We start from the raw sequence: 22,262 nt of genomic DNA on the forward strand, positions 1-22,262 counted from the left end.
TGGCTGCGCAAGGCAGCGGTTTGGCCTTCTTCCCTTATTGCATCTTCAGAGTAGACACTAAAAATGTTTGTTGAATGAGTGAGTGAGCTAGAAGAGCCACAGCATGAGTTGCCAGAAAGAGGAAGTGGTATTCTCAGATGGCTTTGCATGTTGGTAGTAAAGAAGGAAGTGATATAATAATATTTCGTGTGTGTGTGTGTGTATGTGTGTGTGTGTGTGTGTGTGTGTGTGTGTGTGTGTGTGTGTGTGTGTGTGTGTGTGTGTGTGTGTGTGTACACCAGTACGGGGACTTGAACTCAAGGCCTCATGCTCTCATTTGGGTTTTTTTGGTTTTTTTTGCTTAAGGTTAGTGGTCTGCCATTTGAGCCACAGCTCCATTTCTGGCTTTTAGCTGATAAGAGATAAGAGTCTCACATACTTTTCTGTTAAGGCTGGTTTTAAACTGTGATCCTTAGATCTCAGCCTCCTGAATAACTAGAATTATAGGCCTGAACCACCAGTGCCCACCACACTTGCCTTAATAGAGAAAATTTTTATCAAGCATGGATTAGATCTCACTCCTATGTAAATCTGACATAGAAGTTAGGTAGAAAGTTAGCAACCCTAGGGGCTAAGAGCCACAACTTGGATGTTGATAAGGAATCACATTCTGGTCTTCTTTCAGAGTGACTTGTAACAGGGACTTGCTGACAGAAAATGCCCGAAGCCCATGGAAAATGACAGTATTGGTCTCACTATCCAAACCAAGAGCTCCCTGCTGACAGGTGGGAGGCATTGGTAACATACAGCCTAGTCTCTGGAAGATAATGACATGTTAACCCATGACTGATCTCCCCCATGTCTACACACTGCTATAAAAGTTTGAGGTCTGGGACCTCCAGCACAGGGCCTTTCTGAGCCTGCTCACTCCCCTCTCTGGAGTGTGTACTTTTTTTTTTTTTTTTTGCCAGTCGTGGTACCTAAACTCTGGGCCTGGGTGCTGTCTCTCAGCTCTTCAGCTCAAGGCTAGCACTCTACCACTTGGGCCACAGCACCACTTCCAACTTTTTCTGGTTATGTGATGCTGAGGAATCGAAACTAGGGCTTCATACATTCAAGGCAAGCGCTCTACCACTGAGCCACCTTCCCAGCCCAGTCTTTTACAAAACCTCCTGTGACACAAAGGGACTATTACCAAATAGGAGAGTCAGTCTCATAAAAGCCATTGCTAGGAACTGGTAGAATCAAGACCGTGATTTTGTTAAAGGACTCAATAACCACACCCCCATGTGAACAATTTCCTAATGTTTTCCTGAGCAACACAAAGTGTTTACATCAAGGAAGAAAATTAAGGATGTCAATTAAAACAGTGTCCTACAACCTCAGAAGGGAAATTAACAACAGCTTGTGGAGCTGGGATGTCACACCATGCTCAGCCACTGGATGTCGCTGTTCAGCCCATGAACAAGACTTCCTCTCCCTCAACTCACCATTGTTGCAGTGCCGGACACAGTCTTGCAGAACAGCCTGCCACTTGTCCTGCTCGGCTTCTGTCATCATGCAGAAGTAGTAGTGACGTGCATATGGATGCCAGAGGATGAGGGGGAACTGCGTGGGGCACTTGAGGATGGGGGCGGTGCCTGATTTCGATGTGGTCCCTGTGGAGATACTGTCTCTGAGCATTGGCCCTCTGTGGTTTCCTGGGGTCAGAGGACACAGCCAACAGTAGACTTGGGTCTAGAAAAGGCTGGTCTGTCCTAGACTGGCCGGGCAGCTGCCTTCCATCTGTCCTCTAGAACCCAAGGGAACCTCAGAATCCAGTGTCTATGGGTCCCCCTTTCCCAGAGCTGGAAGTAGGCCACATCAGTCCCTGTTGAGTAAGACTCTCAGCTCTGTGTGTAAGGTTACAAATGAATACAGGCCAGAGCCCTCAGGTTCAAAAGCCAAGAATCACCTTCTCAGGTTCCCCTTCACATTTCAGCTGTAGAGGTCAGAGTGTGGCTTAAATGTCCAGGTGGGAAGGGAGGTATGTGGGCAAACAAAATAAACAGAAAGGAATTTTTTTCTTTTCTATTTGGTCCTCATGGATATTTGAGATAACCTGCCCTAGGCCGTGACCTGCCATTCCAGTCAATAATATGATAAAAGCATTTCTCTGTGCCCTGGCTCTGGGCAGGCCGGGGCTGGGCATGGTGCACACAGCACTTCTCTGTGCCATTCCCTGAGAATTGTCTCCTTAGCAATCTGTGTTTTGTATGTGCTCAGGATGCTGAAGAGGTGACTGACCCACTCAGATCCAGTAAAACCAAGCGAGGGTCAGGCCTGGAAGCCAAGAATAAGGACTTCCATGGGGGCATCAGTCCCAAGTCCTAATGCCCCAGGCTGGCATGTTCCCCAGCCCCTAGGTTCCAGGGGTTGCCTGCACTGCAGATGTTGTTTGCAAATGAAACTTGGGGAGAGGAGCAGGAACAAGACACGTAAAGTAGCAACTCCTCAAAAATGAAGCATCCAAGGGGCAAAGTTACTTCATCTTCCCCAAGATTCTCGGGGACTCCAGGAAATGAGAAGGGCAGAGGAGAGACAACACTTCCTACCCATGACATACACTCCATAACATCAGCTGGACCTGGATGAAGACACACAGGTCCAGGCTCCATCTGGAGTCTGGCCCTGGGCAAACACCACCTCTCAGCCCCACAAGGCCTCCCCACTTTGAGGGCTCAAGTTGTGCTTGGCACCTGTGGGCAGTTGTAGATCCAGTTGGCTGTTCTGTGAACTCGGGGCCCGCAGCAATGGATTCAGAGCCATCCTTTCCCCTGGTCAATTCCTGTAGCCTGTGCAAGGCAACAGGGCTGAGGATGGCTGTCCTTTACCTGGTAAAGAGTTGCCAACTAGCTCTAGGTACTGGTCCACGGAGGTGAGGATTTTGTAGCCTGCACTGTTGATGATGGCTCGGGGTGGCACCTGCCGTTCGTAGGCCTGAGGCATGGACAAGGGAAATGGAGACACAATGTTAAGAGCATGGTCAAGTGCAGATACCATCTCCAACTCTAGCTCTGGGCACTCAGCTGCCTGGGCAAACACCTCATTGAGGAGAGTGCTTTCCTAGACCAGGACCTGGATTCCCCAGCATAGAAGAAGATCAGAAAGAGGAAGTGAAGAGGAGATGGAAGAGAGAAAATGGATTATCATAATGACTACTGACTATTGTGGCTATCAAGACCCAGTTCTGGACCCTTGCCTCTCGCCTGGGAGAAGAAGGAGTAAGAGTATCCACATGAAATGCTGAGCACGGAGACCTCAGTGGGCTATGCTGGGTGGCTGTCACTATGACCAATATGGTCACTGTTGCCTCTGTGACGAGCAGCAGCTCTACCAGTTGAGGGGTTGCTACATATCAGGTACTGTATCAGGAGCACTGCATACTTCATTTCATGGATGCTCGCATCTACAAATCATTACGCTAGGAAGGAAGGAGCCAATGTAGGCTATGAACTAAGGTTATATGCCTTTAGAATCTGGGATCTTTGACCTTGAACTGCCCACATCACCATCCTCTCTGCCTTCCTAGGTTCTAAGTGTTCCACGGTCTCTTTTGGGGGAGATGTAGGTCAGTACACAATTCCTACACCAATGCAGGGAGTAGGGGATAGATTCTGATGTAACTTCTCGTACAGCAGGGATGCAATGCTGCTGTCTACCACCAGGGGTCACTATTCAACACTTTCTGAGAGTAGTTCAGAACCCTTAGGGCAGTGATATGCAAGGTAATCCCTGACCTTAATACCGTCCTAGACATTTCTGTGTCTACTACTCTGGAGCTTGAACTCAGAGACTGGGTATACTCTCTTACCTTTTTTACTTAAGGTTAGCAGCCTACCACTTGAGCTGCAGCTCTACTTCCAGCTTTTTGGTAGTTAAATAAAGATAAGAAGAATCTTAGACTTCCTTGTTCGGGCTACTAGCTTCAAACCCCCATACTCAGATTTCAGCCTCCTGAATAGCTAGGATCAAAGGCATGAGCCACTGGACTCAGTTGAGTTTGTTAATTCTTCCTGCTACCGACCTGAATCAAAATCTGGGAGTAGGCCCAGAAACTTCATTTGTGACCATTTGAGCCCTCAGAGTAATTGTAAAACATGCTACCATTAGACAGCCACTACCCTGGGGCACAAGGTTGCTCCTAATAATTTACATTACTGTAAAAATTGATCTGAACTAGGTGCCAGGGGTTCATGCTTGTAATCCTAGCTCCTCATGAGGTTGAGATCTGTGGATTGCAGTTTGAAGCCAGCCCAGGCAGAAAAGTCCTGTGAGACCTCCAATTAACCACTTGAAAACTGGAAGTGGCACTTTGGTTCTAGCCTTGAGCACAAGAGGCTCACGGACAGTTCCCAGATCCTGTGTCCAAGCCCTGCAACCAACAAAAAACAAACAAACAAATAAATAAATAAAAAGATGTGCTCTGAAACAGGCCAAATAAAGCCTGTGCTTTGGCCATCCTTGGAGAAATGTTTGGTACATGAAATTGGGTAGGTAGCTCAACCAGATGGCTCAAAGCAAAGAGATAATGAGCTCCTATCTCTTCTCAGATGTGAGCAAGAAGAAGATAAGGGAAGATACGAGATTCTTCCCAGAGGGCAGATGCCGGACAGACACCCAGGAAGAAACCCTCAAGAGGGACTGGCCAGCAAACAGCTTCCTGCAGCTGTGGAAGAACAAGGATGGAGTCAAGGAGAGGGAGGAAGGCAGCTGAAATAGGCAGAGGGCAGGCTCGGGACCCTGATGGTGGAGGTTGGAGGACCTGAGAGTGGTTGGGAGGATGCCTAGGAGCTCATGAGTTTTATGATATGGGGAGCTGGATGAAGAATGAGGTTTCATACAGACAAGGACAGAGGGAGAGCAAGTAGTTTGGGGATGTGGGAGATACAGAATGGCGGGTGTGAGTGAGGTGGGGAGCCCGGAGCCTCAGATTTCAGGGTGGGGTTCTCTTTGCGGGGGGGACAGCTGACCAGGGAAGCAGGCAGAGGCGGGGGCATGGGGCCAGGAGGACGCCATACTCACCACTTTGTTCTCATACAGCACTAGCCCATAATTGTGGGGCACAAGGCTGAAGCGGTTCCTCCACTTCTTGTTGTCCTCCTGGTACTGGAAGAGGTTGCCTGAGAAGATGATGCGCTCATCCAGGGGCACCTGTGAGAGGCAGGGGCGGGGAGTGAGAGCCACTGCCTCCTCCATTCCTGCATCTCACCCCTTGGCAGATGGAAAAGTAAGGCTCAGGGCAACAAGAGGCTCACCCGGGTCCTACCAGGCCAGTGGTGATGCCCAGACTCAGACCTCGGCCAAGCACAGATTCAAGGCCAGGCCCAAGGTCTCCCATTCTGCTCTGGCCTGAGTAGACCCAGCCATCTCCAAACAGTGCTGGGAGACAAGCTGTCTTCCCCATCCACCCAGGGCTGCCATCTCCAGCTGGAGGTGACATACCCACAGGCTACAGCTTCCAAGGCCCCAGCATCAAGGCAAATAAATCTCTGCTCTTCTCTGAGCCTCAATTTCCCCTTATAGCCATGAAAAGAACAAGGTGTTTCCAGAGAGTCTCTCAGCTTTGACAGGTGACCAGACAGGCTCCCTGAACCTGGGTGAGGGCAGAAAGGGCCTTAGTCTGAAGGTGTCTGATGTTTGGCTGGCACCCTGGCAAGAAGATGACCTTTGTGGGTGCAGGCATTCCTACAAAGCCCTAACTCTGCTTGACTCACACATTTCTTTGAGCCTCAGCTTTCTTATCTGTATAATGGAGACCGTGGCCATTGGCAACCAGCAGGTGGGATATGCACAGTAGCTGGGAGCCACCATGGCAGCGTGAGGAAGAGAATCCCAGTGACAGGACTGATTTAAATGGGGGACCATGGGGAAGGGGAAGTGTTTATATCAGAGATGGGAGCTCAAGCTAAAGCTATGCTTCCTGAGCAGACAAGCACCCAGAAGCTTCTAGAAGGTGATACGGAAGCCAGGATGGAACATGGGAAACTCAGGAGAGTCTGGTGACTTCTGTTTCTCTGCAATTCTGTTGGTTCTACAATAATATGGTGCTGTTTGTAGAAAAATGCTTGTGTGTGTGTGATGACTGGAGAAATTACTCTTTGGATTGTGTCCACACCTTTTTGGCTTCCTTATTCCCTCCATATCTGTTGCCCCTTTTGAGTCCCAGCCCGACTCTCTTGTTCCTCAGGGTCCTTCCCTGACTCCTTGGGGGAAAGGAGCTCTTGGGAAGGAGAGCCCATTGTGCTCAAACAATAGCTCAAGACCACAGCTTCCTACTGGGACAAAAATATTTACAGGAAAAAAATGGCTTTCCCCCTCCCCCTCCAACACAGTGGGCTTTGCCCAAGTCCCAGCTGCATCTCACTGGTCTATATTTAGACTGTCAGATCTCAGCCTTCCAACCTATCTTTACTAGAAAGAGCAGCCAGGGCCCCCCTAACCCAGAGGGAAGAGCTTGTGTGGCCCCCCCCCCGCCACTGCCTGCTCTGCTAGACAGCTAGTTCAGGAACCCCAGGCCTAGGCACAGGGGAAGGCTGTGCAGAAGCCGCCCAGGACCCAGCGCCACCAAGCCTACCCCCAGATCCCAGGGGCAGCTCACAATGGCTGCCTGGCTACAGATTGGGATTTTATTTTTAAGATTCCCAAGTGGCAGAATCGTGTTTCAAGTGGAAGGACTGTAGGAAGTGAGATGGAACTGATATCCCAGACAAAATATTTTAAACCCTACCAAGTTTCAGACAACTAAGGGCTTCCCACTGGGCCCTCTCACTCAAAGCCACACCTCCAACCCAGCTTTTTGCTGGTTAGAGGTGGCATATCTCCTATTTGCCTGCCTGCGTTGGCTTAGAACTATGATACTCAGATCACAGCCTCCTGAGTAGCTAGGATAATCGGATGACTCACCAGCACCTGGCTTTTGATTGTTTTTTAGTGAAAGCAATTGGTTATTATTCTGATGATGATGATGATTTGTCTCATTATATATTATCATGACTTCATGTGGTGATGGTCAGTTTCAGGAGTGGCAAAACGAGTCCCCAAATCCCTACCTGGCAGGAATTGTGATTTCAGTCTCCTCCTCTGGCCCTGCCTATCAAATGTGCACAGAAAATGCTTAGTAAACTGTTGGGTCCCTACTTGTCCTGGGGCTGCCCAGGAGAGTTTCTAAATGCAGGAGCAGTTCTGGCTCCATTCATCTGGAATGAGTTCAAGGCCTCTTTTCCTACCACATTGGTGCACACCTGCCACTCAGGCTGGACCACATCTGAGCACCATCGCTTAGTGCCCTCACTGGATGTATATGTGGGAGGGGGAGGGGATCCGTAGACTGCCATGACAACAAGTGACGAGACAGGTTTTGCCAAGGATGATGTGTAGCTCTGAGAGGCTTAGATGCACAGTCCTGCCCTCCCCTCACCCTGGGTGGGCTGGAGATCACAGAAGGGGCCCTGGGCTAGGGCTCTGAAAGAGTTCTGGTCCAACTCCATCCTGGACAGGTCATCCTGGGCTTGGCTAAAGGCCTTTACAGCTCTTTCTCTCCCTTGGGTACAATTCCTCCTCCATATCAGTCAGGTAGATCCTCAGCTGGGACAGCCCTGCTTCTAGGAAGCCCTTTGGCCACCAGACGGGTCAGGCCCCCGCTGTCTGTGTTCATCCAGTCATCTCCATAGTTCCCCACTGGATTGTGTAAACTGTCACCCCAGGCATCAGCAAGGGCCGCGTGGCCCCAGCACCTGACGCTGAGCAGTCAACAACAAAGAGTCATCAGCAAAAACTCCCCCCCCCCAACCCCACAGAAAGACCTCAGGGTGTCATTCTAGCTATGACAGGCCTAAGCCTCCAGCTGAACCACAGCTGCTTAGATCACACGTGCCCTTCTCTCTTGGGGAAAACAGGTCCATTTGCAGTAATTTGGCTTGGCTGTGCCTTCTCAAGCTCTTCTTTCCACTGTGGTCCTGGAATCCCCCACTTGCACAGGCTCTGCCGTCTCTGGCCATGAGAAACTCCTGACTGAAAGCCACTTCACAGAGAATCCAAGGCTTGGCAAGGTGACCACCCTTGTCTGAGATCACCAGCAGGTCAGGGATTCAGAACCCCATCTGCTTCCCTGACACTCCGGTGCTGACCCTCACCTTCGTCCTGAGGAAGATGCCCCCACTGGGCCCAGCCCACCAGCTGAGAATAAGTGTTTGGACCCAGTTTCCCCATCTCTTTCCCACCAGATCACAGAAGTGGAGACCCAGCCTGTGTCTGGCTGAGGGAGGGTCTCCTCCTCTCCCCTGGGTGTGTGTGGGGCGGTGTGGGGGGGGGGCCCAAACCTGGCAGCTGGAGCACAGAATGCCCTTGGGGTAGGCCAGAAGTCTAAAGGAAGTCAAAATGACTGAGCTGGGAGGGGGGCACAGTGAGCCAGGACAACTCACAGCCCACCAATCACAGAAATCCAGCCTAAATACTGCCAGCATAACTGGCTGATACCTACTTCCAAGAGGAGGGGCTCAGCCAATCAGACTCCCCAGAGGGAAGCCATCACGGAGCCACTGCAGGGCCAAGCCATCCAGGAGACAGAGCGTGGAAGTCACAGAGAGGGACTGACCACAGCACCGGAACATACATGTGGGGAGCTCCAACAGGAAGGGCTTCCCTGAGCTAACAGGGGACCCCTGTATCATCCCTAGGGGAGCAAGGGCTGGCCCATCTCCTGGATGCTTGGACCCAAACCCAGAAGCTTCTAGATGGATTTAGTTCTGTTGTGCTCATGACATCCTCTCAGACCCGGGTCACACCACAGGTTCCCCTTCCCAGGAGGCTTTGCTCGCCTCCTCCAGCTCTTAGACACCAGCACCACAACAGTGGGAAACTGAGGCTCAGGGAAGTCAAGTCCAAGGCCAAGTGGAAACGGGTGGCAGAACCCAACGTGAACACTTTCGGGGCCACTTACCTTGCGCCAGAGAAGCTGTGCCTGCGGCAGCCCAGTGCCCTCAATCTCGTGGCGCATGCTGTTGAAGAGTGCCACACCATACTGGTCCTCATAGAAGCGGAGGAACTCCCCCAGAACCTTCGCAGTTTTCTCTAAAAGAGAAGACAAAAGGGAGTGTGACGATTCAGACACCTAGCACAGGCGTCCGCAGAGCGAGTCCATGTAAACACCTCACTCATTACATTCCTGTGGGTGTGTGTGTGTGTGTGTGTGTGTGTGTGTGTGTGTGTGTGTGTGTGTGTGTGTGTGTGTGTGTGTGTGTGTGTGTGTGTGTGTGTGTGTGTGTGTGTGTGTGTGTGTGTGTGTGTGTGTGTGTGTGTGTGTGTGTGTGTGTGTGTGTACTGGCACTTGAACTCAGGGCCTTGTGCTCTCACTTGGCTTTTTTGTTCAAGGTTGATGCTCTACCACTTGAGCCACAGCTCCACTTCTAGCCCTAAATTGTGTGTGTGTGTGAATGTGTGTGTGTGTGTGGAGGGGTCCTGGAGCTTGAACTCAGGGTCTGAACACTGCTCCTGAGCTTTTTTGTTTTTGTTCAAGGCTAGTTTTCAGCCACTTGAACCACTCTGCCACCTCCAGCTTTTTGTTGGTTAAAGATAGGAGTTTCATGGACTTTTCTGCCCAGGTTGGCTTGGAATCATGATCTTCAGATCTCAACCTCCTGAGTTGCCAGGATTACAGGTCTGGGCCACTAGCATCCTGCTCATTTTCTGCTTTTTTCACCTTCACAGTATTTGAATTTTTACATCATGATCGCTTTCAGAATAACTAATAAACATCATCAAGCTAATTCACCTAAGAATTTAAAAATCTGTTTTGCTTCCACTGCCCATTTGTTTCTCTCTTCTGCTAAAGTGGGTTTCAGAAGAGGCTGAGTCCTATGGGCCCACAAATAGACCCAGCATGCAATAGGCTCCATATTAAGTTTCCCAGATGACCCTATTTACAGATGAAGAAACTGAGACCTAGAGAGGTGGGGGTGGGAGGGGCTTTCCTGGCTCCAAGGTGCTGCAGCTAGACTCTCAGCCTAGGGTTGGTACAGCTGCCCTCCTTGGGCCAGTTTCCCCTGCGTACTGAGATGGGTGAATTCAAGGATGGACAGGCCCTGTCAGCTCTTGGTTTCTAAGTTCTGAAAACTTGGGATTTTCTTTTGAAGTAGCCAGTCCCTGGATGTTAAGGACATCTGCTAGGCCAGCATCTCGTTGAATGCTTTCAAGCAGTTCTGAGACAGGCCCTCAGGCCTACCTCTGCTTTTCAAAGAGGAAACTGAGACCCAGAGATGTTAAGTCACAGCGCAGTGGGTGGCTGAGCTAGGATGCAGATCTGGGGCTCAGCCAGGAGCTGATGACCAGGGCGGAGAATAGAGGGTTCATGTGACATGGCCACACACCACATCCATGATCTCAGGCCTTCTGATGGCTGCCTGTCTCTGCCTCAGGGCACACATGCCTCTGGAGGCAGCTCTACCCAGCCCTGCTCCACAGACTTATCCCTGGAATGTCTGTCCAGACTCCAACTTGGAGGGGGAGGGGAGAAGGAGAGAACAAATTAGGGATACACTTTAAATGTCGATTTCCTCTGTCTGTGTGTGTGTACGCGCGCGTGCACGCACATACACTCGTCCTAGGGCTTGAACTCAGGACCTTACATATATTTCTTTGCTTTTTCTGTTAAGGCCAACCTAGGCAAAAAAAATCCTAGAGACTCCATCTCCAAGAAAAAGCCATGTTGGAGGTATGACTCACGTGGTAGAGCGCCAGCTGTCCAGGATGACACAGAGGGACACCCATCGCTGGCCCTAGAATTCCCAGAGCTCACCAGAATGTTGCTCACTCTCTGAGAACTTCAAGTGTGCTTCAGTCACTGAGGCCTCCCTGACAGGTGTTAGTACCCCACCCTACAAAAGAAAGCTGAGGCTTGGGGAGACTCGGTGACTTACTACAAGGTGTGGCTGTACGACCTGGACGGGGACAGGAGTGTGTGTGTGGGGGGGGGGGTGTTACTGCTTTTGCTTGTTTGGTTTTCAGTGTTGGGGATGGAACCCAGGGACTTGCCTAGCCAGAGGGGGGGCTAGAATCTTACCTCCCACCAGAGCCTCCCCACACCAGTGCCCACTTTCACCAGGCCCCGCAGATCTCTGTCCAGTCCCAAGGGGAAGCAGGGCAGGCTGTACTATCCCCACTTTACAGATGAGAAAGCAGGCTCAGAGAGGCAAAGTGACTTTTCCCAAAAGGGATAGAAATCTGGGGCTCATTTCCCACTTGGGTCATTAGGTCAGAGCAGACAAATAGCCTTCCCCTCCACTGGATCTCTACTGGCCATCATCTCTGGGCCACTAAAAAGGGGTAGGTGGATCTCCAGAAATCCAACGAACTAAAATGTGTGTGTGTGTGTGTGTGTGTGTGTGTGTGTGTGTGTGTGTGTGTGTTGGTGGTCATGGGGCTTGAATTCAGGGTCTGGGCATACTAACCTTGAGCTCTTTTTGCTCAAAGCTAGCACTCTACCACTTTGAGCCACAGTGCTACTTCCAGTTTTTGAGTGGTTTAATTGGAGATAAGAGTCTCACAGAGACTTTTTTGCCCAGGCTGGCTTTGAACTGCAATCCTCAGATCTCAGCCTGCTGTAGCTAGGATTACAGGCTTGAGCCACCAGTGCCTGGCTTTAACCTAAAATCTTAACACTGATCTTTTCTTTTTTTCTTTTCTTTTTTTCTTTTCTTTTTTTTTCCCCCCTGATTGGTCCCTGAAATTCTTAGATCAAGCTTAGGGCTCTACCACTTCAGCCACAGCTCTACTCCTGGCTTTTTGGTGCCTAATTGGAGAAAAGAGTCTTGTAGACTTTCCTGCCCAGTCTGGCTTTAATCATAATCCTCGGATCTCAGCCTCCTCCTGAGTAACTAAGATTACAGACAGGACCCACCAGCGCCTGGCTTAACACAGATTTTATCAATGTGGCCAGGATGCTGTCCTCAGCACCTCCTCTGAGCTGCTGATGAGTCAGGTTGACAGGCTAACCATGGCCATTTCCAGTGGGCAGAGGGTCTGGGGAGAGGACAGGGCACACGCTGCAAATGAGAATCTATGGGCATGCTGGTTCTGGATTCAAGCCCCAGCTCTTCCACCCACTAGCTGTGTGGCCTCGAGCTCTCACTGGGCCTCTATTTCCTACTGCAAAATGGCACAGTAGTCTCTACCTGATTGGGTGATGAGGAAATCATTGAACCAATGAACATAAAGCACTTCACCCTGGCAAGGAGGAGGCATGTCAATCTTGGGGGTGCCCATAAAATACCTTTGGTCCAGGGAGAGGCCCCCAGCCTGGCTGTGCCCATAACCAGCACCCAGCGCAGCCAGAAGTGGCCGGAAGAAAGCTAATCTCTGATTTTCCAAACTGACAATGCTAAGGATCATGCTACTTCCTGTGCAGATAGCAGGAGCTAGACATGAACTGGGGGCCCCCAGAAAGGCCTAGAGTTCCCTGCAGCCTTGGGAGTGAGGGGAGGGGTGCTGGGTCCATTGTTGCAGATGGAGAAACGGAGGCATGGAGAGGAGCTTTCTGAGCTGAGCATGGATGGAAGGGCAGAGCTCCTGAAGAGGCAGCATGGCCAGAGCTTCCAAAGCTTTTTGTTGTATGTACTTGTGGTTCCCCAGGCCTTGGGAGTGCACGCACCTGCGCCAAAACCCCAAACCCTCAGCTCAACTTCTGAGCAGATGGCACTGGTGTTAAGGCTATGTTTTAGCCAAGGACCCTAAGCCTTAGAGAGCTAAAAAGCCTCTGCCACTGAGAGCCTCAGACCTGAGCTGAGCCCAGAGCCTGGGACCCTGAGCCTGAGCTTGGGTCCCTGTTCCACACTTATGGGCACTGGTACAAAGAGGCCAGCCTCCAGCCATAACTGCACCCAGTTTCCTGTGGACTGGAGGAGCTTCGTGCCAGCTCCAACCTTAGTTTGGCATGAGCTATGGGCAGCAAGCCAGGGCAGTCTCTGGCTCATCCGGTCCCTCTGGGGCCACACCTCACCCCCAAGGCCTGGCCCACTTTCAGGGTTTCAAGGCTGAGAGGTTTGCTGACTGAAACCAGGCAGGTGACAGCACCCAGAGGGTGGGGTAGCCTCAGAACCTGCCATCCTGGTTCCTGGAACACCTCCAGGTAGGGAGGTAGGGGAGCTGGCCTCCGTATTGGCCATCCACCCCCCAGCCCAGGTGCTATGGGACTCAGTTTCCCTATGTTGCAGAGCCATCCAAGCCCCTGCCATCTTGATCATCCACCTGGAACATCAGGAAGAACTGAAGATCCAGAGACATGGTGACACTTTCTTAAGGTCACACAGCATGTTCCATGTTATGCCCGCCTCTAGGACCTCACTCAAGGTCTTTCTACTAGATATCCCCCATTCAACAATAAGGGCAGAGCATGTGCTCAGCATCTCCAATGCCCAGCACAGGATGTAGTATTTGCATCCATTGTCTCCTTCAGAGGAAGCCCTGAGAGGTTGAGTGACTTCTCCAAGGACACACAGCTTTCAAAAGACATAAAGTAAAAATGACCTAACAGGGAACCAAATTTGGGGCAAACCCATCTTGCACTCACCACCTGGATGGCTAGACTCTGGATTTAGGGCCTCTCTGCAGCCATGGCCCTGTGGGTGGCCCCAAAGGAAGGGCTGACACACAGCTCGTGCTCAGGACTGTAATCAGGTGGGAAGCCGGGAGGAGGGAGTAATGACAGGCTCCGTCAGCCTGGGGGAGGGGGACTGGCAGTAGGCCCATGAAAAGAACCGGAACCAGCAGCCAGAAGCCCTGCTGGGGGGGGGGGGGGAGCGGGGACAGCTGAGGGCCTTGTCCAGGCTTGTCCAGAGGATGAGGAGCTAATACAGACCATGCCACGGGCCACCCCAGGAGAAAGGATGTTCTCAGCACCTGCTCAACAGTGCCACGTCCCCAGGGCCCCTCTTCGGGCCTCACCAGAACCAGCCTTCCCACCTGGTCACAATGTGCTCCTCAGTGCAAGGCTATCAGACCCAGCAGGGCTTCCTGGTTGATTGGCCCACACGCCCCTGCCCTCGTCCAGGCTCTTCACCTCTGCGATCTGCCTTCATCCCCTCCATTCCCAGCCCCTCCTGCCTTTAAGATAGAGGCCAAGCCCATTAAGATGTCCCAAGACCCCAAATTATCTAAGGTCTGGACACCCCACCATCCTCTGCTGAGCTACAACCCCTTACCCCAAGAAATCCCCAGATCAGTAGATTTCTCCTACCCCCAGTTACACCCAACCTCTCCCAAGATTCCTCAAGCAGAAAGGAATGCTTACACCTACCAGGTGCCCTGGCTGGTCCTGGAGGTGGAAGAGGGCACAAAGCCGCCCTTCTATCTCGAGAAGATGGCTGCCACGTGAGGTTGACAGTTTCCTCTCAGCTGACCTCAGGAGTCCTGAAGGCCCAATGCTGGGTCACCTCTTCCCTGAGGCCATTGATCATTAACACAGAAAACCCTCTTCCCATAAACGCAGCAGCCTGAGGCCTGGTAAAGACAGCCACCTGCCCTGTGTGTGCCAGCTATGTGCTGGGGACCCCCTGTGACTCTCAAAGAAGGAGGAGCTGAGGCCCTGCTATGACCCCAGGGAAGGCAGGGAAGGAAGGCACAGAGCAGTAGGCCACAGCTAGCAAGGTGTCAGGAGGTGACAGTGCGGGAGGGGAGGGTCAGGAACCGGCTACATGGACCTAGACTCCAAGGACTGTGGAAATGTCCACAAGATCATCATGTGACTTGATCTGTAAGAAGAATTTAGACACTGGTGGCTCATGTCTAATCCTAGCCACTCAGGAGGCTGAGATTTGAGGATCAAGGTTCAGAGCCAGACTAGGCAGAAAAGTCTGTGAGACTCTTTTGTGTTGTTTTTTATTTTTGGTCGGTCGTGGGGCTTGGACTCTGGGCTTGGGTACTGTCCTTGTGCTCTTCAGCTCAAAGGCGAGTGCTCTACCACTTGAGCTACAGTGCCACTTCCACTTTTCTAGTGGTTTATTGGAGATAAAAGTCTCATGGACTTTCCTGCCCAGGCTGGCTTTGAACCGCGATCCTCAGACCTCAGCCTCCTGAGTAGCTAGCATTTCAGGCGTGAGCCACCAGCGCCCAGCTATGAGACTCTTATCTCAAGTTAACCACCAGAAAACCAGAAGTAGAGCTGCAGCTCAAGGTAGTAGAGTGCTAGCCTTCAGCAACAGAGCTCAGAGACATCATCCAAGCCCTGAGTTCAAACCCCCACAAATGACAAAAAAGAAAAAGTCTTTGGATTCCAATGGCTCAGGAGACCACCAGCTCAGCCATCAGCACTCACAGTGCCCACCCAGGGCCTGGTATGCTGCAGTCTGCAGCCAGGTTATACGGAACTGAATCTCAGATGAGAACCTCAATCCTGCTTGCCTTCCTGCCCTGCCCTGGCTCTGTCTCACCACATCTGGTGTTTCCTCCCTCCTCTGCCCTTTCATACATTGTGGCCTCTGTTGGGACACCCTCCCTCACCCTTCACAAGGCCCAACTCTCATGCCATCGCCACATCCCAAAGCTTTTCAACCTCCATTTGCATATAATTATAATAATCGCTGCATGAGCTAATGCATGTCACAGCCCCAAGCCAGCACTGAGGCAGCTCCTATGTATGTTAACCATTTCTGTCAACATGGTTTCGCTTACCCCCACTGGAACACATTGTAAAACCCATTGTATGGAGGAGGAATCTGAGGCTCCAAAAGGAACAGTGACTCTCCCAGCATCACACAGGAAAGAACAAGCGGTTCTCGCCCAACTGCATCAGAGGAGATTAAGCTCAGAAGCATGAGTTGGCTGTTCTGCACAGTAAGTTCTGGAGTAAAGTGTAAAGCAAGAAACTGAGCCTCCATTTCTATAAAATGAGTGTGATGTCATAGTCCTCTTCCCCCTTTCTGAGGCTGGGGAACCTCAGGTGAGGCTGGCATTTGCTGTTAACAATAAGGCCAAGCCAGCACAGAGGCTTACACCTATACTCCTAGCTACTTAGGAGGCTAAAACTTAGAGAGCATCATGGTTCAAAGCTATCCCAGGCAAAGAAAAGTTTGAAAGATTTCATCTGCAATTAGCCAGCAAAAAAAAAAAAGCTGAACTGGAGGTGTGGCTCAAGTGGTAGAGCACTAGCTGTGAGCAAAACAGCAGAGCCAGAGCTTGAGGCCCTGAGTTCAAGCCCCAGTATAAGTGGACCATAGAGCAAGCAGTAATTATCTTAACCTTTGGCCCAGGTCCCTGAGTCTGTGAAAGGCCTGCTGAATGCCCGCTGTTCTTGGGAGGGATAAGGAAACTGAACTTGGAAGTTGAGGAGAAACGGCAGCCAGAGTCCCGCGGTCCCATGTTTGAGGCAGGAGGCTGGAGTCTGGTACATTTGTGCTCAGAGAAAGAAAACTGCTTTAAGGCCTCCCACTTAGTCTCTTACCTCCACCTGGCCAACTCTCTCCCCTCCACAGGCTGAAGCACGGCCTCCTCCCCAGCCTCCAGGATTGCAGCCTGGGCCCATCTCAGAGCTGAGCTCCCCAACACCCAGCCTGGCCCAGGTGTGTGATCCATAAACAGGTAAAGAACCCAAATCCCCCAGTGGAAGCCCATTCAGTTCCACATGCTAAAATGGCCACTGGGGAGGACACAGTAAGCCTAGGAAAGGAGAGACTGGGGTCCAGGGCTGGCTGCGCTTCCTTATCCTGAAGGCAGATTTAGGGCAAGGCTGCAGGAGTCAGCCCAGACTTCACTCACAAAGCTGCCTTGAAAACTCTTTAGCTAGCAAATATTTAACCAGGGCTCACCAACACCAGGGCTGCTGGGGAAGGGGAGGTGAGTGTGGGACACGAGAGCCTGAGGAGTAAGAGGGCAGCTGAGGTGGAGGCCCGGGGAAATGTCCCCAAAAGTGGCAAGCGAAGACCCACCCACCCAGGCTGCCCTTTCCACCTCAGACCTCAGTAGGAGAAGTCGATTTCCATCTGGGAACAAACAGGAGAAAACAAAGGCCCTCTCATTCCCTCCCAACCCTCCCAGCTGGCAGCAGCCCCGTGCCCACAGCCTCCAGCTGGCAGCTTGATCTGGGAGCCCAGGACACAGACATCCCTGCAATTTGGGAAGGACAGAGGAGTCACAAGGCGCCCAGCAATAACCCCCACCCAGAGCAGGACAGGCCTGTCCACACCTACCCAGGGCCTGCCACAACACTGGCATGGCTCCAGGGAGCACTTGGCTGAATGTCTTGGAGGTGGGCACTCCTAGGGCTGCTGTCCCACTACAATCTCTGCCATGGCCAAGGCCATACCTGAGGCCAGTGGAACCATGAAGAAAGGGTCAACGACAGCCAGGAGACCTGCTAAGCTACAAGATGTGGCCGGAGGCCTAACCACTGCTCATGCTGCACCGCCCCCCCCCCCCCTTCCTGATCAACCCCAGCCTGGAGCCAGACAGACTCAGAACCCACTTGGCTCTGTGTCCAGGGGCCTCCCCTCTCTGGCCTCAGCTTTCTCCTCTGCATTGGGGATAATCACACTGTTGTTGCAGGAGAAGTGGCTGGTCTATGGCAAGAATTTTGTGCACACGACACCTATACCTGCTCCTGTGTTGTTGTTGTTTGCTTGACTGCCTGTTTTCTTTTGCTCTGTGATACTAATACTAAAATGGAACCCAGGGTTTCCCACATGCTAGGAAAGCGCTAATCACTGAGCTAACACCTTATGGTGACTTCCCCTGTGAACATTCCCTGGGCTCCATTCCTTTCTTACCATCCTCACAATGCTTATTGGAGCTCATGTCTTCTGAATCTGAGGCCACTTGCCTATTTTGCCTTGGCCACCAGGAGGATCCAAATTCCACTCCCTGTTAGTCCACAGCACCAAGGAGGAAGTCAGGGCCCAGGGCATTTCACTGTGCACAATGTGCACACATACAATGGCAGGAGCCCACCACCAGTCTTGATCCCTGTTGTGTACTTGTATGGTTGCCCACCACTCACTTCCCAGGTATGGAGTTGGACCTTGAGATGCCCAGGCAGAACTTGCCAACCCATCCCATCACCCAGGACACTGCCATGGCCAGTCTGAATGCCAACATCACCATTTAGTTCCTCCCCATTAGCCAGGTAACTGCCACTGAGAGGCGGGGCAGAGGGTAGGACCCAGCTCACAACCCATACACTTCATTTGCCAGCTCAGGATGGACCAAAATGGCAGCTGGTGGTAAAGCCAAAGTCAGGTAAAAGCTCTTGGAGGCTTTACCAATCATGCTAGCCAGAAAAGATTTCCTATATTCTCATTCATTCGCTCAGTAACAATGGACATTGGGTACTCAAGAGAGCAAGGAAACCCCAGACTCTGCCATGGAGGGGACAATACATCTAATGAGGAGACAGACTGCCAACAGAAAACTACTATGGTCTGGGCACAGTGGCTCAAGCCTGAAATCCTGGGAAATGGAGATTGAGGGAGCAAGATAGAGGCAGCAGGGGTAGGGAGAATTTCATGAGACTCCATCTCACCCAGTGGTGGGGTATGATGACATTCACCTGTCATTCAGCAAACAAGGAAGCACAAATAGGAGGACTACAGGCCAGCCTAGGCATAAAGTAAGACCCTAGCTCAAAAATAGCCAGTGCAAAAAGGGACAGTGGAGTGGCTCAAATAGTAGAGAACTTAGCAAGCACAAGACTCTGAGTTCAAACCCCAGTACTGTCCCCTCCAAAAATTACAATAGGCAAGTAGGAGAGGTCACAGCCCAGAAGAAGATGTATAACTCAGCCTACATCCAGAAAGAAGAGCACTTAGACAGGTGAAAGAGGAAGCTGCGAAGGGTGAACACGTCCTGCAGAACACCCAGGAAATGCGAGCAAAGATTCACACACAAGAAAGGTAATCTAAGCCAGGCACCGGTGGCTTATACCCATAATCCTAGCTATTCAGAAGACTAAGATCTAAGGATCTAAGGATCTCAGTCTTGCCAGCCTGGGCAAGAAAGTCTATGAGACTCTTTTTTTTTTTTGCCAGCCCTGGGGCTTGAACTCAAGGCCTGGGCACTGTCCCTAAGCTTCTTTTGCTCAAGGCCAGTACTCTACCTCTTGAGCCACAACACCACTTTTGGCTTTTTCTGTTTATGTGGTACTGAGGAATCGAACCCAGGGCTCCAGGCATGCTGGGCAAGCACTCTACCACTAAGTCACATTCCCAGCCCGTCTATGAGACTCTTATCTCCACTAAACTACCAAAAAAGCCAGAAATGGAGCTGTGGCTCAAGTGATAGAATGCTAGCCTTGAGCAAAAAGAGCTCAGGGACAGCACATAGGCCCTGAGTTTATGCCCCAAATGACCAACAAAAAAGAAAGGAAGGAAGGAAGGAAGGAAGGAAGGAAGGAAGGAAGGAAGGAAGGAAGGAAGGAAGGAAGGAAGGAAGAAAGAAAGAGCAAACTGATGTATTCCATAAACATCTATCACACCTCCTGTGACAGTGCATCCACCAACAGATGAGTGTCCTGGTTCCAAACTTAGATCTCAGTTCAAATACTAACCCCACCCCTCTCAACTGTAGGACTCTGGGCACATACTCATGACTTGACAATCCTGAATCTCAGTTCCTCTGCTGTAACATGGACAGCCAGCAGTCCCCACCTTGTCCAGATGTCACAGAATTAGAGGAAAAGAACCAACTTCTTCTGGAAGAACTTCTTCCACCTCTCCCAGCCTTTCTGGCCAGAGCAGGCAGCAGGATGTCACAGGTGCTAAGGGCAGTTTTCTGTGATATATTATATGCCACAAAATGGGAACCAGCAAAAGGCCACCAAATAACAGTGAACCCAATCCATCCATAGAGCAGTCAAGGGATGGGACAGTGGTACGAGGGGGAGGGGGTCCAATCTTGGGGCCTGGTGCTTCAGAGATGGATTTAATCAGAAAGAGGAAGTGGACGAGAAACCTCAGCAGGACTTCTGAAAGCAAACACACAGCAGACCACAGTCAGCAGCCCTCACCAAGGGGTGGGGGACTTCCCCGCTCTCTCTCTGGGCTATGGCAGAGATTCTGCTTCACCATCCCCAGAGATGGCACCAGCTGGGAAGTCAATGGCTATGACTCTTTGTTAAGCACTGTCACCAACTCACGCACAGTCCCAGGCAGCAACCTTCTGCTTCCCACACATGCTTTTATTTTTTGTTTTTTGTTTTTTTCAGGTAGAGTCTTAGGCTAACTTTGCCCAGACTGGCCTCAAACTGCCATCCTCCTACCTCTGCCCCTCCCCACGGTAATAGCTGGTATTATAGGCATTAACCCCCACACCCAGCCCTCTCTTTCTTCATGGAAATACTTCTAGTCCAGTGCAGTGGTGCACATCTATATTCCCAGGTATTCAGGAAGCTGAGACAGAAGGATCCCTTCGAGTCCAAGAGTTCAAGTCCAGCCTAGGTAACATAAGATCATGTCTCAAAACATAAAAAAGAAAATACTTCCAAGGCTTCAACAATAAGCTTCAGGCTTGAATACTATGTGACCGAGCTGTAAAGAGCTGAGGCTACAAACCCTAAGGAGGGTACACTTGGCTCTTAAGCTGAAACCACTGAATTGTGTTGGATAAATTCCCTGGGAAGCACAGCTGCCATCGTACGCTGGCCAAGCTGCAGCTTGTTCTCAGGTGGCCACAGAAGACAGACAGGATCCCAGTGAGATTTAACCCTCTTGGAGGACCAGTATGGGACTGTGACCCCACAAAGCAGAGCGCTCCCTGCCCCACAACTGCGGTATGCACACAGACTGGAGGTGTGGTTTGGTGGTAGAGTGTCTGCCTACCGAGCGTGAGGCCCTGAGTTAAACCCCAATACCTGTACACACACATGCACACGCGTGCATGTACACACACAGGAACCAGACAAATCTAGCTTTTAAGCTATAAAATGCATATAAAAATAGTATTCACCTCAGACAGGCATGGTGGTGTGTGCCTATAAACCCAGTGCTGGGAGGCTGAGGCAGGAGGATATTGAGGACAAGGACAGCCAGGCTATAGTCGCCCCCCCCCCCCACACACACACAGAGTACCAGCCTCAAAGAGTTCTGGTGTGGACCAAATAAGATTACATGTGAAGGAACGCTTGGCATCCTGCCTGTCCGACATTAAGAACACAATAAATGCCAGTGTTGTGCTAATAGGAGTAAGTGCCAGTTACTGCAGCCCAGATCCAGCAGGAAAGGCCGGCACATTGCAGTAGCCAGTGTCTCCTAATGCCAATATCCTTTCACCAACTCCCGGACAGCAGTCTTCCCAAGCTGCTGAAGAATCAGAGCCTTCCCTGTTCCACGCACACACACACACACACATTTACACACACACCATATTTATACACATATATATATATACATATACCACATATACCATACACACACACCACACACACCATACCCACCACATACACATATACATACTTACACCACACATATTACATACCACACTCTACACACACATGCATACATGGAGCTCTCTGAAGTTTCCCAGGATCCTGACACTGGCAAGGGAGGCCCAGGGAAGGATCCTATCTTCTCAAAGCCAGGGAGGAAAAGACAGGGGGAAAAAGAGAGATGAAAACCCATTTGTGGCTTTCCTGCACTCGACCAGCAAGAAACCCAATCTACAATGTTAGGGACCCATGGCAAGGAGACACCTACACCAAGAAGATGGAAGCCAGGTACTGCACCACACACTTTATAAACCTAACTAATAGGAGGCTGAAATAGGAGGATCACAAGTTTGAGGTTAGTATGGATAACTTTTAGAAATTCTGTCTCAAAATAAGGTTTTAAAAGGGCTTGGTACATAGCTTGATGGTACAATACTTAAACAGCATGCGTGAGACCTAGAGTTTGATTCCTAGTATCACAAATACAGAAGATGGAAAGCTTAAACAGTAAGACTGCTTCAGCCCTAACACCTTCCAACTGACACATCAACAAAGGGCTTTCTCAATACAGTGGCAGACCCCAGGGGACCACCATTCAGCCTTGGTCAAGTTGATCTTGAGCTCCACTTGTGAGAAAAGGAATTATAGCTTCCTGTCAGCTGCCCCTCCTCTTCAGACTAAAAGCCTCTGTTCATCACAAGCACAACTTGATTCCCTGTTCATTTCCCCCATGAAAGCAGGGGCTCTGATCATGTCCTATAGGGGTGTGTGTGTGTGTGTGTGTGTGTGTGTGTGTGTGTGTGTGTGTGTGTGTGTGTGTGTGTGTGTGTGTGTGTGTGTG

General features: G+C 50.8%; 1 protein-coding gene across 1 annotated transcript in view; it reads right to left on the minus strand.

The window, feature by feature from the left end:
- Niban2 (niban apoptosis regulator 2) overlaps positions 1–22,262 on the minus strand; it is a 55,955-nt gene that overhangs the window by 15,488 nt on the left and 18,205 nt on the right. The window contains exons 2-5 of the mRNA XM_042681149.1: positions 8,960–9,090; positions 5,044–5,172; positions 2,853–2,958; positions 1,470–1,637 (exon numbers count right to left, since the gene is read on the minus strand). Coding sequence (XP_042537083.1) covers positions 1,470–1,637; positions 2,853–2,958; positions 5,044–5,172; positions 8,960–9,090 — 534 coding nt within the window. The remainder of the gene's footprint in view (positions 1–1,469; positions 1,638–2,852; positions 2,959–5,043; positions 5,173–8,959; positions 9,091–22,262) is intronic.

This window comes from Dipodomys spectabilis, unplaced genomic scaffold (assembly GCF_019054845.1).
Source record: "Dipodomys spectabilis isolate Male_0828 unplaced genomic scaffold, ASM1905484v1 ptg000067l, whole genome shotgun sequence".
NCBI lineage: Eukaryota > Metazoa > Chordata > Mammalia > Rodentia > Heteromyidae > Dipodomys > Dipodomys spectabilis.